We start from the raw sequence: 14657 nt of genomic DNA, 5'->3' as shown, positions 1-14657 counted from the left end.
CTTGTAATAAAAAGGAAAATAAACAGAAATTTTGCCAATTGCTTGCTACATCTGTATGCTTTCAACTAGGTTGTAACCACCACCACCATATGCCATTTGTCCACCAGTTCCCTTTTTCTCTCCTTCACATCTGGTTTCACCTTATTTCACCATGTGTTTTTTGAAAACAATGTCAGGACCAGGAGTTCAAAAACAGAAAATGTTGTGGAATGTGGCAGAGGAAGTGAAATCAAAAGTCTTCCTAGAACTTTTGAAAACTAAAATGTTAGTTGTAGGTTGTGGTTATACTGACAGATCACCAGATATTTACACACTGATTGAGATGCAAGTGAAGCTACAGAGTTACCCTGAATTAATTTCTTTATCTTCACTTCCCACATCAGCTCGGGCTTCAACACCCTTGACAGTTCAGAGTATCCATTCATTTCCTTCCTTTCAGGAAAGAAAAAGACAGGTTCCCACAAAGGCAAGGCTAGGATTGGCAACAATTTGTGGGAAGTTATAATGTACATCTCAGTGCTGACAACATCGATTTTGGGAATCAGCATGGAGTTACAAGCCAGTGATTGAAGCCATGTTCTCTCATATCTCCCAGACAGAATACTGAAAGGCAGACAAAGAGAGAGGGGGAACACCAGAGACATCATACAAAAGAAGGCTCACAGGATAGCGGCAGGGTGCCAACCCCATAACATCAATCAAAAATTAGAGCATCTTGAGTTATAAAAAAATATTTCAGTTGTTAAACCAGAGAGTATATGCATAGGTTGACAGTCTTAGTATCCCCAGATGACTGGTCTCTTCATTTTCCATCAGTAAATGGTCTCCTGAAACCAACAGCAATCATTTTATTTTCCAGAAACACTACAGTGCACTCCACATAACCATACAGGCAATTTCTAAACATCAGAAGTGACAAAATGGAATTATTTATTGAAGTCTGGCTTTAAAGAAAAAATAGGTGGCAAAACTCTTTCATTGAGGGGAAAAATTCAAAGAAAGATAGACCAATAGCATGAGGGGGACAGGGATAACTACACAAAATATTGAGTGTGAGGAAGCAAAGAAGAAAAATGCATATATTTGAGGACAAGAGTCAGAAACTCATAGGTTGCTTCCATTTTCAGATGGCAAGCTTGTGATGGAACATCCCCCAACACATGCAAGTTCCAACTCCCTTTAAGCTTTGGAAAAGAGAATAATGCAAGATCCAATGCCATTCAGTTGCTGGTGGGATCAGAGTTAGATCTAAATTGGTCAAACGACAAATGTTCGGCACAACATCGTGGGCCGAAGGGCCTGTTCTGTGCTGTATTGTTCTATGTTCTATTCCACAGTCAAATGTTCTTGCATCTGCAAATATGGTCATTGCCAAAATCAAAATGGTTACTGCAATATTGAAACTGCATTAGAATGAATATTTTTTGGGTTCAATGCCCGCTCCAGACCTTTGAACAAAAATCAACGTTTGCATTCCAGTGCAGTAGAGGGGGTATGCAAAAAATTGTCAGAGGAGCCTCCTTTGGGATCAGAGATTAAATCTGTCTGAGAGTTGTCTGTTTTCTAAGGGTGGATGCAACAAGAAAACTCCCAGGGCATTATTTCAAAGTATTGCACAAATGTTATCCCAGTGTTAATGCATCATTCAATATCGCCAATACAGATTTAGCCATTATCACTGTATTGTCTTTCACACACCAAGCAATTTGTGGATTTTCTAATTATAAAAACGACAACGCCTTAAAAATATTTTACAGGGCGTGAGATGTTTTTTGGGATATCCTGAACTTGAGGTTCCAGAGAACTGCAAAAATTTCTTGTTTTAATAAACGTACATACCTGAAGTTTGAAGGGAGAGCTTCAATTCCCACGCCGGCTTCCTTTGCTGTTTGGGCTCTCAGCTCCTCCGCTGTTAACAAACAGTGCAGTCGATAGAGAATACTGGGAAGGCAGACTGCCTTTCTCCATAAGGAAGCTGGGATTGGATGAATAGCACAGAGTTCTGGGACAAGAATCTTTTGAGAGAAATAGAGCTGAATGAGTAAAATTTCAAACAAACAAAAACTCCAGCAGAACTAATGACAGATTTATTACAAAACAACATGGGGAAAACAAATCTCAATTCTTCTGAATGCACTCAGAATACACGCAAGATGAAAACGTGAAACAATGGCCATTTATCTCTGCATGCCTCCTGATGAGTGTTTTTTGCTTTTATTTCAGATTTCAAACACCCATACATTACTTTGTATTTATTTGTCAACATGCTGAAGAACAAATGTTATAAGCACTAAGTAGTAACAAAAGCAGAAATTGCTGGAAAGGCTCAGGTCTGACAGCATCTCTGATGAGAAATCAGAGTTAATGTTTCAGGTCAAGTGTTGGTAACTAGGAAAATGTCAGTTTTGCCACTAATAGTCCCCATTAATAGCTATTCACCCTCCTAGCCAGATTGCTATCCATTCTTTTGTTTATCCAACTGTTATTTTCTCTTTGGGCCCCAGCTTCATCTGTCATTTAATCCTTACCTCCTCCCCCAATCCTATCTTCTGCATCTAAGTTGACATTTTCCTAGCTACCATTAGTTCTGAGACAGGATCACTTGACCAAAAATGTTAACTGTGATTTCCCTCCACAGATGCTGCCAGACCTGGTGAGGTTTTCCAGCAATTTCTAGTTTTGTTTCTGATTTACAGCACCTGCAGCTCTTTCCAGTTGTCATTTAGCACATAGTAGTGTTGTACTAACAAAAACTATTACAACTGCAGCACTAAAATATCCACTCTAGAACAAAGCAGGCATACATAAACTTCATATTTCTCAGACATCCTTAAAATTAAAAAAAAAGTTTCTAAGAATTGCGGGTTAAGCTTTAGAATACCCCTTTTAAAAATCCTCTTGTGGCACTTCCCAATTTTTTTGATGTTGAATTTATTTGCCCCGGTAGCTGTTGGGTGCACTCAGAAGAATTATTTCCTGTTCTTCTACAACAAATCTTCAAATCCATGGGACATGGGGCAGACTTCCCACAGAAAACAACAAAAAACACGGATACTGCTTCAATGTAACCCTTATGTACCGTGAAGGATTGCTCATTCAGACTGGACCAGTCAATGAGAACAAAAGATGGTGCCTGGGACCACCTTCACAAGTATGTGAACCTACAGGTAGCAAATCAGCAGATGAGGAGGAGTGTATTACACATTCAGCAAATAGATTTTTCAGAATAGTGCCATGAACCTTTCACATCCACCTGAGGGGCGCAATGAGACCTGGGTTTAATTCTTTGCCCAGAAAGCTGCAGCCTCTGCAAGCCTAGTTTTTGGTGTTTAAATGTCTTGAATGGGATTTGGAGGCAATATCTTCTGGCTTTGGCAGAAGCGTTATCTGTTGAACGACATCCAATACCTACAATATACAACTTTTCCTTTGAGGCTAGGTCAAACAATTGCAAGGGAGAGGCTAGATCGAGAAAACAGCCACAATTTAGACCCAAGTACTCACGTAAGCTTTAAAATGGATAGTGCCTGTTTTGAAGTTGGATTCATTTAGTTTTTGCAGCTATATGTGAGAGGAAAAATCCAATGTTTCCTCCTTTCCAATTCTAATGAACAATTGTGAATATAAAAGACATTTATGCATTTTTTTATTCATTCATTTTGTGGGACATGGGCGTCACTGGCTGGGCCAGCATTTATCGCCCATCCCTGCTTGCCCTTGAAGGTGTGGGTGAGATGCCTTCTTGAACCACTGCAGTCCACCTGCTGTGGGTTGACCCACAATGCCCTTAGGGAGGGAGTTCCAGGATTTTGACCCAGCAACAGTGCAGGAACAGTATTCCCAAGTCAGGATGGTGGATGGCTTGGAGGGGAACTTGAAAGGTGGTGGTGCTCCCATATGTCTGCTACCCATGTCCTTCTAGATGGAAGTGGTCATGGGTTTAGAAGATGCTGTCTGAGGCTCTTTGGTGAATTGCTGTCATGCATCTTGTAAATAGTGCACATTGCTGCTAGAGTGTTGGTGGTAGAGGGAGTAGATTCTTCTGGATGCAGTGCCAATCAAGCAGATTGCTCTGTCTTGGATGATGTCAAGCTTCTTGAGAAATGTTGGGGCTGCACTTATCCAGGCAAGTGGGGTTTACTCCATTACACTCCTGACTTGAACGTTTTAGGTGGTGGACAGGCTTTTGGGAGTCAGAAGGTGAGATACTCACCGCAGTGTTCCTAGCCTCTGACTTGCTCTTGTAGCCAGTGTTTATATGGGGAGTCCAGCTGTGTTTCTTGTCAATGATAACACCCAGGGTATTCATTGTGGGGAATTCAGTGATGGCTACATCACTGAAAGTCAATGAGTAGTGATTAGATTCTCTCTTATTGGTGATGGTCATAGTCTAGCATTTGTGTGGTGCAAATGTTATTTGCTGCTTGTTAGCCCAAGCCTGGATCTTGTCCAAATCTTGTTGCATTTGAACATGGACTGCTTCAGTGTCTGAGTCGTCATGAATGGTACTGAACATCGTGCAATCAACGGTGAACATCCCCACTTCTGACCTTACGATGGAGGGAAGGTCTTTGATGAAACACCCAAAGATGGTTGAGCGTAGGGCACTAAGAAACCCCTGCAGAGATGTCCTGGAGCTGAGATGACTGACTTCCAACAACTATGACCATCTTCCAATATTTCAGGTATGACTCCAACCACCGGAGAGTTTGACCCCAATTGCTAATGATCCCACTTTTCCTGGTTTTTACTATCTTATTTATCACACCTTCCCATTTTTATATCCATGGCACTCTAAACTTTAAAAAGCAGCCAGCCACCTCAGTAAGGATGAAAGGCTTATTTGCATGAAGACAAGGGACACTGATGCTGCATTTAAGGTTAGGAGATCAAAAATGATCAAAGATTACAAATATATAAAGAAAATTACACCCGCTTGTTTGAGAAGTTAGTAAGCAAACAAGATAAATATAAAACAAATCATTAAAATCATGTTTGGTTTATTTTCAAAATGTCAAAGGTTGTTAGGATATGGAATACCCTACTGGAAACAGTGGTAGAATCACAACCCATGCTAGACTTGAGGCAAGAGGTAAAAATTATAATAACTAAAAAGGCATGAAAATAAACAAGTGAATAACAGCTTTAAGAGCTGGCATTGGCTTGATGCACTGATTGCCTCTTTCCAAGTAGTAAAATGTCACAATTCATGGCTAACACCTAACTCACTGGGATAATCAACTCTGATCCATTTTCAGATATGGACAGTGACGTTGAAAGCAACAAGAAATAAATCTAGACAAACAAGAAGTCAGGGTTTACATAACTCTTGCAATTTCTGTTTTTCAGCGGCAGCAGCAACTCTAAGAGCGGGAGCTTGGACAAGGGGCCTGCCGGGAGCAGTGAGTTACTGATTTGAACCTTTAAAAACTTATCTTGAGTGCAGGGGTCCTCCATTTTTGTTTTTCAGCGGCAGTAGCAACTCGAAAAGTGGGAGCTTGGACCAGTGGCCTACTGGAAGTGGCGAGTCACCGATTTGAGCTTTTATATTTGAAATCAGAGAGCAGAGGTTTCTGGGTAAGGAGGGACTACTACTTTTTATTTCAGTCCAGCTATATAAGTCAGTGTTTTCTAAACCCGAGACCCTACCTTTGTCGGGCCTCCCACCCAACCACATCCTCTAACCTTAAAGAACAGGGACACATCAGGTAAGCATCTTTTCTTTTTCACTTTGTGACTAGGGAACTAGCAGGGATGGCAGTGCAGGGAGAGGAATGTTCCTCCTGCATGATGTTTGAGGTGAGGGACACCATTAGCGTCCCATCCAAGTCCATCTTCAGGAAGTGCACCCAACTCTTGCTCCTCCAAGACCGTGTTAGGGAACTGGAGCGGGTGCTGGATGAACTTTGGATCATTTGGGAGGCAGAGGCTGTGATAGATAAGAGTTACAGGGAAGTAGTTACTCCTTGGCATGAAGAAAGTTGGATGATTGTTCGAGGGGGGGGAAAAAAGACAGGTCAGTGGAGGGATCCCCTATGGTCGTTCCCCTGAAAAACATGCATACAGTTTTGCATACTGTCGGGGGGGGGGAAAAAGAGAAACTTAGCACGGGTATGCAGTGGGGCCCAGGTCTCTGGCACAGAGCCTGTCCCTGCTGCACAGAAGGGAAGGAGAGAAAGGAGGAGAGTGTTAGTCATTGGGAACTCAATAGAACTCAATAGGGTCAGATAGAAGGCTTCTTGGGAACAGACAAGACTCATGGTTGGTGTGTTGCCTCCCAGGTGCCAGGGTCTGTGATGTCTCGGATCATATCTTTGGGGACCTGAAGGGAGGGGGTGACCAGCGTCAAGTTGTTGTCCATGTAGGTACCAACGACGTAGGTCGAAAGAGGGATAGGGATGTAAAGTAGGATTTCGGGAATCTAGAGTAGATGCTGAGAGGCAAGGAATAGAGAGAGATATCATCTGAACACGTGGCTGCATGGATGGTGCAGGGAGGGAGGGTTTCAGGTACTTGGATAATTGGGGCTCATTCTAGGAAAGGTGGGACCTGTACAAACAGGACAGTCTTTACTTGAACCAGAGGGGTACTAACATCCGGGGTGGGAAATTTGCTGGTGCTATTCGGGTGGGTTTAAATTTGCTCAGCAGAGGGATGGGAACCTGGAGGTGTAGTTGCAGTGCACAGGAGGATGACAGTAGGGAGGACAGGGACAGGATTTCACTGTCACAGGAATGTGCTGCAGACAGCAAGCTGGTTTGAAGTGTGTCTTCTTCAATGCCAGAAGTATCTGAAATAAGGTAGGTGAGCTTGCAGCACGGATAGGTACCTGGGACTTTGATGTTGTGGCCATTTCGGAGACATGGATAGAGCAGGGTGAGGAATGGATGTTGTAAATTCCAGGGTTTAGATCTTTCATGAAGAACGGACAAGGTGGTAAAAGAGGGGGTGATGTGGCCTTGTTAGTCAAGGATAGTACAATGGTGGCTGAAAGAACTTTTGACGAGGACTTGTCTACTGAGGTAGTATGGGCTGAGGTTAGAAACAGAGGAGGAGAGATCATACTGCTTGGAGTTATTTTTCAAATATAGGCCTCCGCAGAGTTCCAGGGAGGTGGGAGAGGGGAATGGCAAAATTATTCTGGGTAGGAGTGAAAGGAACAGGGTGGTCATTATGGGGTACTTTAACTTCCCCAACATTGACTGGAAATGCTATAACTCTAGTACATCGTATGGATCAGTTTTTGTCCAATATGTACAGGAGGGTTTCCTGACACAGTATATTGAAGGGCCGACAAGAGGGGAGGCCACAGTGGGTCTGGTGCTTGGTAATGAACCAGGCCAGGTGTTTGTTTTAGTTGTAGATGAGCACTTTGGAGAGAGTGACCATAGCTCAATTACTTTTAGTGTAGCGATGGAAAAGGATAGGTACATGCCACAGGTCAAGAGTTATTGATGGGGCAAAGGCAATTATAATGCGATTAGGCAAGAATTAGGATGCATAGAATGGGGTAGCAAAATGCAGGAGATGCAGACAATGGAAATGTGGAGCTGGTGTGTCCTTGATAGGTATGTCCCTGTCAGGCAGGGAGGAAGTGATAAGGTAAGGGAACTGTGGTTTACTACAGAAATTGTATCTCTTGTTAAGCAGAAGGAGGCGGCTAACGTGTTGATGAGGCAAGATGGTTCAGGGGAGGTGATGGAGAGTTCCAGATCAGCTCTGAAGGATTTAAAGACAGAGTTAAGAGCAAAGAGAGCACATGAGCACTCTTTAGCAAATAGAATAAAGGAGAACCCTAAAGCTTTCTATAGGTATGCGAGGAATAAAAGGATGATGAGGGTAGAAATAGGGTCAGTCAAAGACAGAAGTGGAAAGTCGAGTGTGGACCCTGTGGGGAGGTGCTAAATGAACATTTCTCATCGGTTTTCACTCAGAAAAAGGAGACTATTCTAGAGGAGAAGAATGAGGTACGAGATATTAGACTGGAAAGGATCGAGGTTAGTTACGAACAGGTGTTAACAATTCTAGAAGGAGTGAAATTAGACAAGTCCCCTGGGCCAGATGGGATTTACCCGAGGATTCTCTGGGAAGCTAGGGAGGAGATAGCAGAAACTTTGGCTTGGAATTTTGAGTCGTCATTGTCTACAGGTTTAGTACCAGAGGACTAGAAGATTGAAAATGTTGTGCCCTTGTTCAAGAAGGGCAGCAGAGATGACCCAGGTAATTATAGACCAGTGAGCTTCACTTCTGTTGTAGGTAAGGTTTTGGAAAGGATTATAACAGATAAGATTTATAATCATCTAGCAAGCAACAAACGATTTCAGATAGTCAACATGGTTTTGTCAAGGGTAAGTCACGTCTCACAAACTTTACTGAGTTTTTTGAGAAGGTGATCAAGCACGTAGATGAGGGTAGGGCAGTCGACGTGGTATGCATGGACTTCAGTAAGGCCTTTGATAAGGTTCCACACGTAGGCTGTTGGAGAAAATGCAGAGGCATGGGATTGAGGGTGATGTAGCAGTTTGGATTAGAAACCGGCTTTCTGAAAGAAGGCAGCGAGTGGTGGTTGATGGAAAATATTCAGCCTGGAGTCCGGTTACTAGTGGTGTGCCACAAGGATCTGTTTTGGGACCACTGCTGTTTGTCATTTTTATAAATGACTTAGACGCAGGCATAAGTGGATGGATTAGTAAATTTGCAGAGGACACTAAAGTCAGTGGAGTACTGGACAGTTTGGAAGAATGTTATAAGTTGCAGGGGGGCCTTGGATAAACTGCAGAATTGGGCTGAGGGGTGTCAAATGGAGTTCAATGCAGCTAAATGTGAGGTGATGCACTTTGGGAAGAATAAAGAAAGACAGAGTACTCGGTCAATGGAAAGATTCTTGGCAGTGTGGATATGCAGAGGGAACTTGGAGTCCATGTACATAGATCCCTGAAAGTTGCCACCCAGGTTGATAGTGCTGTTAATAAGGCATACGGTGTGTCAGATTTCATTGGTAGAGGGATTGAGTTCCGGAGCCACAATATCATGCGGCAACTATACAAAATGCTAGTACGGCCACACTTGGAATATTGTGTACCGTTCTGGTCGCCATATTTCGGGAAGGATGTGGAAGCACTGGAAAAGATGCAGAGGAGATTAACGAGGATGTTGCCTGGAATGGAGGGAAGGTCTTATGAGGAAAGGCTGAGACACTTGGGTCTGTTCTCATTGGAAAGAAGGCAGCTAAGAGGGGATTTGATAGAGACATACAAGATGATTAGAGGATTAGATAGAGTAGACAGTGCAAGTCTTTTTCCTAGGATGCTGATGTCAGCTTGAACGAGGGGCACAACTACAAATCGAGGGGTGATAGATTTAAGACAGATATCAGAGGCAGGTTCCTTATGCTCAGAGAGTGGTAAGGGCGTGGAATGTCCTACCTTCCAATGTAGTTAACGTAGCCACATGAGGGAGATTTAAACAATCCTTGGATAAGCACATGGATGATGATGGGATAGTGTCAGGGGATGAGCTAAGAATAGTTCACAGGTTGGCGCAACATTGAGGGCCAAAGGGCTTGTTTTGCTCTGTATTGTTCGAATTCATAGTATGTGGACATGACTGGCAAAGCCATTATTTACTGCTCATTCCTAAACTTAGGAAGGTGGCGATCTATCATTTTGAAATGCCACAGTCCATGTGGCGCAAGAGCACCCATAGTGTTGTTCAGTAACAACTCTGTGGATTCGGACAAATGGAAGTATATGGCCTACATGGCTCATTATATTTTTGCTATTCAAATCCAGGACAGATGGTAGAAATGGAATTCAATTTGACAAAGAAAAAAATCTGGAATTAAGAGTATAATGATGACCCAGAATCCATTGTCAATTATCAGTAAAAACGCATCTAGTTCGCTAATGCCCTTTAGGGGAAGAAACTGCCGACCTTATCTGGTCTGGACTACATACGACTCCAGACCACCAATGCGGCTGACTCTCAACTGCCCTCTGGGCAATTACCGCTAGCCTAGCCAGCAATATCCTCATCCAGGGAAAGAAAGAAAGAGATTCCGTTTAAATGGTTTACCATTGAAAGTGAGCCCGATCTAATTCAACTACATTTCAGTCTTTTCCCCAACCACAACCATCAGTTTAGAATCCAAATTCACTGGTAGCATCTAACCTGATCCACAGCGATCTCATTAAACAATCTCACTCCAACCTACCTTACCTGTTTGTTTTGCAGACTCTCCCATTTGGCCTTGCGTTTCTCTGCACTACTTAAAGGAAGTGCCTTTCCTTTCTGATTCAAATGTCGAGGGGTTAAAAGGTTCAGTCTTAAAAAAAGGAGATAGATATTCCAGTTACAAGTAATGATCGTAACCTTTACAGTTTCATTTTACATTTAGAAATTCAGGTTGCTAATCTGCAAGCTACAAAATAGTTGAATATATTAAAATTTGTTGTTATATTTATAAGTGGCCAAGTGGTATTGCCTCTTTACCAGCATCTCTGGATTGCTAGTCATGTTCTGGGGACCAGTATTGAAATTCCACAAGGTAGAATTTGAATTCAATAAATGTTCTGGAGTTAAAAGTCTAATGATGACCACATTGTTAATTCTAGTAAAAACTCATCTAGAACATAGCACAGTAGAGCACAAGACCAGACCCTTTGGCCATCATGGCTGCACTGACTATGATGCCATTCTAAACTAATCCCATCCTCCTGTACATGGCCCACCTGCCTCTATTCCCTGACTGTTCAGGTGTCTGTCCAAATGCTTCTTAAATGTTGCTATCTTATCTGCTTCTACCCTTCTGCTTCCTCCCTTGCAAAGTCTTCCAAACACTTACTACCGTCTGTGTAAAAAAACCTTCAGATCTCCTTTAAACTCCCCCCACCTTAAAAGCTATGCCTGTAGTATTTGACATTTCCACTCGAGGAGAAAAAAAACTATCCACCTTACCCATATCTCTCCATTTTATATACTTCTATCCCTCAGCCTCCATCATTCAAGTGAAAACAATGCAAGTTTGCCCAACCCCTCTTTATGCACTCTAATCCTTTTTTGTAATTGTCCTTCTGCCTCAATCAGATTATTGACCATTCCTTCACTAGCTGTTCAGCTGTTAACACTTACTCACACCATCTGACACTTTTGATCACCTACAGAGACTTACTATTCAGCCTGTCGACACTCCACTCTCAGCATTTGTTTGATCTTTTGATCTCTCCGCCGATAAATTAGAAGCCTGTGTGCTTTGCTTCACTTCACCTGACAAAGAAGCAGTGCTGAAAGTTTTAAGATGTCAAATAAACCAGTTGGACTAAAATCTGATGTAGTGTGACTTCTGACCTTGCCCACCCCAGTACTAACACCAACACCTCCACATCACATTCCAATCCTGATAAACCTCTTTTGCACACTCTCTAAAGCCTCCACATTGTTCCTATAGCCAGAACTACACACATACTCCAAATGTTACCTAAATAAAGTCTTATACAGCTGCAACAAGAGTCGCCATTTTTAAAATCAAGATCCCCACTGATTAAGGTAAGCACGCCATAGGTCTTCTTTATCACTTAGTGTTGCCACTCTCACAACACTGTGTTGCCCCAAGGGTCTGGTCATTTATTGTTTACTCCTAAATGCAATACCTCACATTTGACCAGATTAAGCTCCATTCTGCCATCTCTCTGCCTAACTTTCCAACTGATCTATGTCCTGTTGTACACTTTGACAACCTTCCTCATTATCCACAGCTCCACCAATTTTCATGTTGACTGCAAAATTACCAATCAGACCACCAATATTTTCATCCAATCATTTATAAACATTACAAAACAGAGGTATCACATTGATCCTTGTGGAACACCATTGGTCACAGACTTCTAGTCAGAAAACACCCCTCCACAACAATCTTCTGTCTATGACCAAGCCAATTTTGTATCCAGGAGAAAGTGAGGACTGCAGATGCTGGAGATCAGAGCTGAAAAATGTGTTGCTGGAAAAGCACAGCAGGTCAGGCTGCATAAGCCCGAAACGTCAATTCTCCTAATCCTTGGATGCTGCCTGACCTGCTGCGCTTTTCCAGCAACACATTTTTCAATTTTGTATCCAACCTACCAACTCACTGCAAGTCACATGTGACTTAATCTTCTGGATTAACATATCACAAGCACTGGATTGTTAGTCCAGAAACCTAAGTAATGGTTTGCTTTGGGGAGCTGGGTTCAGATCCCACCACAGCAGATGGTGGAATTTGAATTCAATATCAAAATAATCTGGAATTAAAAGTCTCAGGATGGCCATGAATCCACAGTTGATGTTCTTGTGAAATACTTTACTGAAATCCACAGAGGAAACATCCACTGTCCTATCCTCAATCATCTGCTTCACTTCCTCAATATCTCAATTAAATTTGAGACACAAGATCTCCCCTGTACAAATCCATGTTGACTATCTCAAGTAAGTCCATTCTCTCTCACTAATCCATTAATGTATGTTAAGGAAAGAAACTGCCATCCTTACCTTGACTGGACTAACGTCAGACCAACAGAAAAGTGGTGAACCTTAACTGCCTCTGGAATGACCTAACAAGCTATTCAGTTCAAAGTTTGTGCGAAGATTTGTAGCTCGGGTGCTCGTTGCTGTGGTTCTGTTCGTCGAGCTGGAAGTTTTTGTTGCAAACGTTTCGTCCCCTGGCTAGGCGACATCATCAGTGCTTGGGAGCCTCCTGCGAAGCGCTTCTTTGATGTTTCCTCCGGTGTTTATAGTGGTCTGTCCCTGCCGCTTCCGGTTGTCAGTTTCAGCTGTCCTCTGTAGTGGTTGGTATATTGTGCCCAGCCTTAACTGGACCCAATATACCAACCACTACAGCAGACAGCTGAAACTGACAACCGGAAGCGGCAGGGACAGACCACTATAAACACCGGAGGAAACATCAAAGAAGCGCTTCGCAGGAGGCTCCCAAGCACTGATGATGTCGCCTAGCCAGGGAACGAAACGTTTGCAACAAAAACTTCCAGCTCGGCAAACAGAACCACAGCAAGCTATTCAGTGATGTCCAAGGGCAACAAAGGGTGGACATTAAATGCTGGCTCAGCCAGCAATGCTTACATCCCATGAGTGAATTAAAAAAACCTCAAAAAATCCAAAGTTAACAAGAAACAATTGTGCTAGTTGAGACACTCACTGAATATGTGCAGATACTGTATATATCATACTTTGCACAATGCAACAAATAATAGCATCAAAATTGGGCAGGCAATCCTAGAATAAATGAAGAAACATTGTCTTGTGGTGGTTGCGACATTTAAGCCCATCTTAGAATGAAAAAAAGGCCAAGATATCCTCTATTTAAAAATTCTGTCACTTGCCACAAGCGACAGATTTGTAGACCATTCAGCCTGTTGAGCATATGCCATCCTTCAATACAATCATGACTAATCATGGGCTTCAACTTTCTCAGTCACCATATCTCTTCATTCCCAAAGAGATCAAATTCTGTATATTCTTGCCTTAAATGCAGTTAAAAATGGAGGAGCAACCCACCTTTGGATTAAAAAATTCTGAAGATATATAACCTTTTGAGTGAACACATTTCTCATCAAAATGATTGACTCTTTATGCAGATTAAGCCCCTCATGGCACTACCCCACCTGACCCAAGCGTTCTAGATTTCCCAGCCAGCTCTAACAACCTGTCTGTGTCTATCCTATCAAGTTTCTTCAGAAGCTTCTATGTTTTATTGAGCAACTCATTCTTCACTCAATTTATTCACTACACACCCCAGGTACCAGTCTAGTGAACTTTGACTATACTGCCTCTAATGCAGGTACATATCAGGTATCCTTTACCTGAATGCCTGAAAACCAAAAAGATCTAAAAAACTGAAGGGCTTTTTGAAGACCACCCAGACAGACTTATAGACATGCTAAGTTCAGGCCCTTTGGAAAAATACTTAGTTTGGCCCAAGTGGACCTAAAAGTATTTGGACCCAGAGGCCCGGACTCAGCTGTGTCTACATATTCATTTGGGCCAAGTGAAGCTCTTATTCCAAAAGGCCCGAATGAACTTCTATCAAGAAGCCACAAATATCCTTTATCTGAAATGTAGCTGGTTCTGAAGTTTTCAGCTAAAGAAATCCTGACCTGCATATCGAGATGGGTAAATGGACTGCTCCAAACCTCAACATCTCCCATTCTAATGAACTATTTGGAGACTCAAAACAATTCCAGTAGCTTCGGCTAATCATTTCCCCCTCCCCTCAACAGAACAGTAGTACTTTGATGGAGTTCATTGCAAACAAATCCTTGTAATCAGAGTTACTGATCTTGCTTATGCCTCAAAAGGGAGACACCAGGAAAAGCTAGCTTTGTAACTTTAGCAATTCAATATCTACTACTGTAGAAAGTGTAGTGCTTATGAAACGTTCACATGGACAGACAAGCAGAAGGTGCTTGACAGCAATACAGTAGGTAGCCTGGAATATTTCCCTCCCCATTCAAACTTTTCGCACTGACTAATGGTAGCCCCAACTACAATTAGATTGGTTACTCCAGCACTTCTCGATCTAAGGCATTTCTGTACTGTGTTGGTTACATCCCACTGTGCCACAGGAGGAGCCCCTTTCTAAAGCTCACATCAGAAAAAGGGTTCCAAAA

General features: G+C 42.5%; 1 protein-coding gene across 2 annotated transcripts in view; it reads right to left on the bottom strand.

The window, feature by feature from the left end:
* The window catches only part of dicer1 (dicer 1, ribonuclease type III), a 186111-nt gene that overhangs the window by 37094 nt on the left and 134360 nt on the right, over nucleotides 1–14657 (bottom strand). For both annotated transcript variants that reach the window (XM_043696915.2, XM_087989583.1), the window contains 2 exons: nucleotides 10219–10324; nucleotides 1840–2015 (listed from right to left, as the gene is read on the bottom strand). In XM_043696915.2, coding sequence (XP_043552850.2) covers nucleotides 1840–2015; nucleotides 10219–10324 — 282 coding nt within the window. The remainder of the gene's footprint in view (nucleotides 1–1839; nucleotides 2016–10218; nucleotides 10325–14657) is intronic.

This window comes from Chiloscyllium plagiosum, unplaced genomic scaffold (genome assembly GCF_037043375.1).
Source record: "Chiloscyllium plagiosum isolate Xiang-an unplaced genomic scaffold, Cpla_swu_hap1 HiC_scaffold_8, whole genome shotgun sequence".
Classification (NCBI taxonomy): Eukaryota; Metazoa; Chordata; class Chondrichthyes; order Orectolobiformes; family Hemiscylliidae; genus Chiloscyllium; species Chiloscyllium plagiosum.
This window is presented reverse-complemented; position numbering and strand designations above follow the sequence as displayed.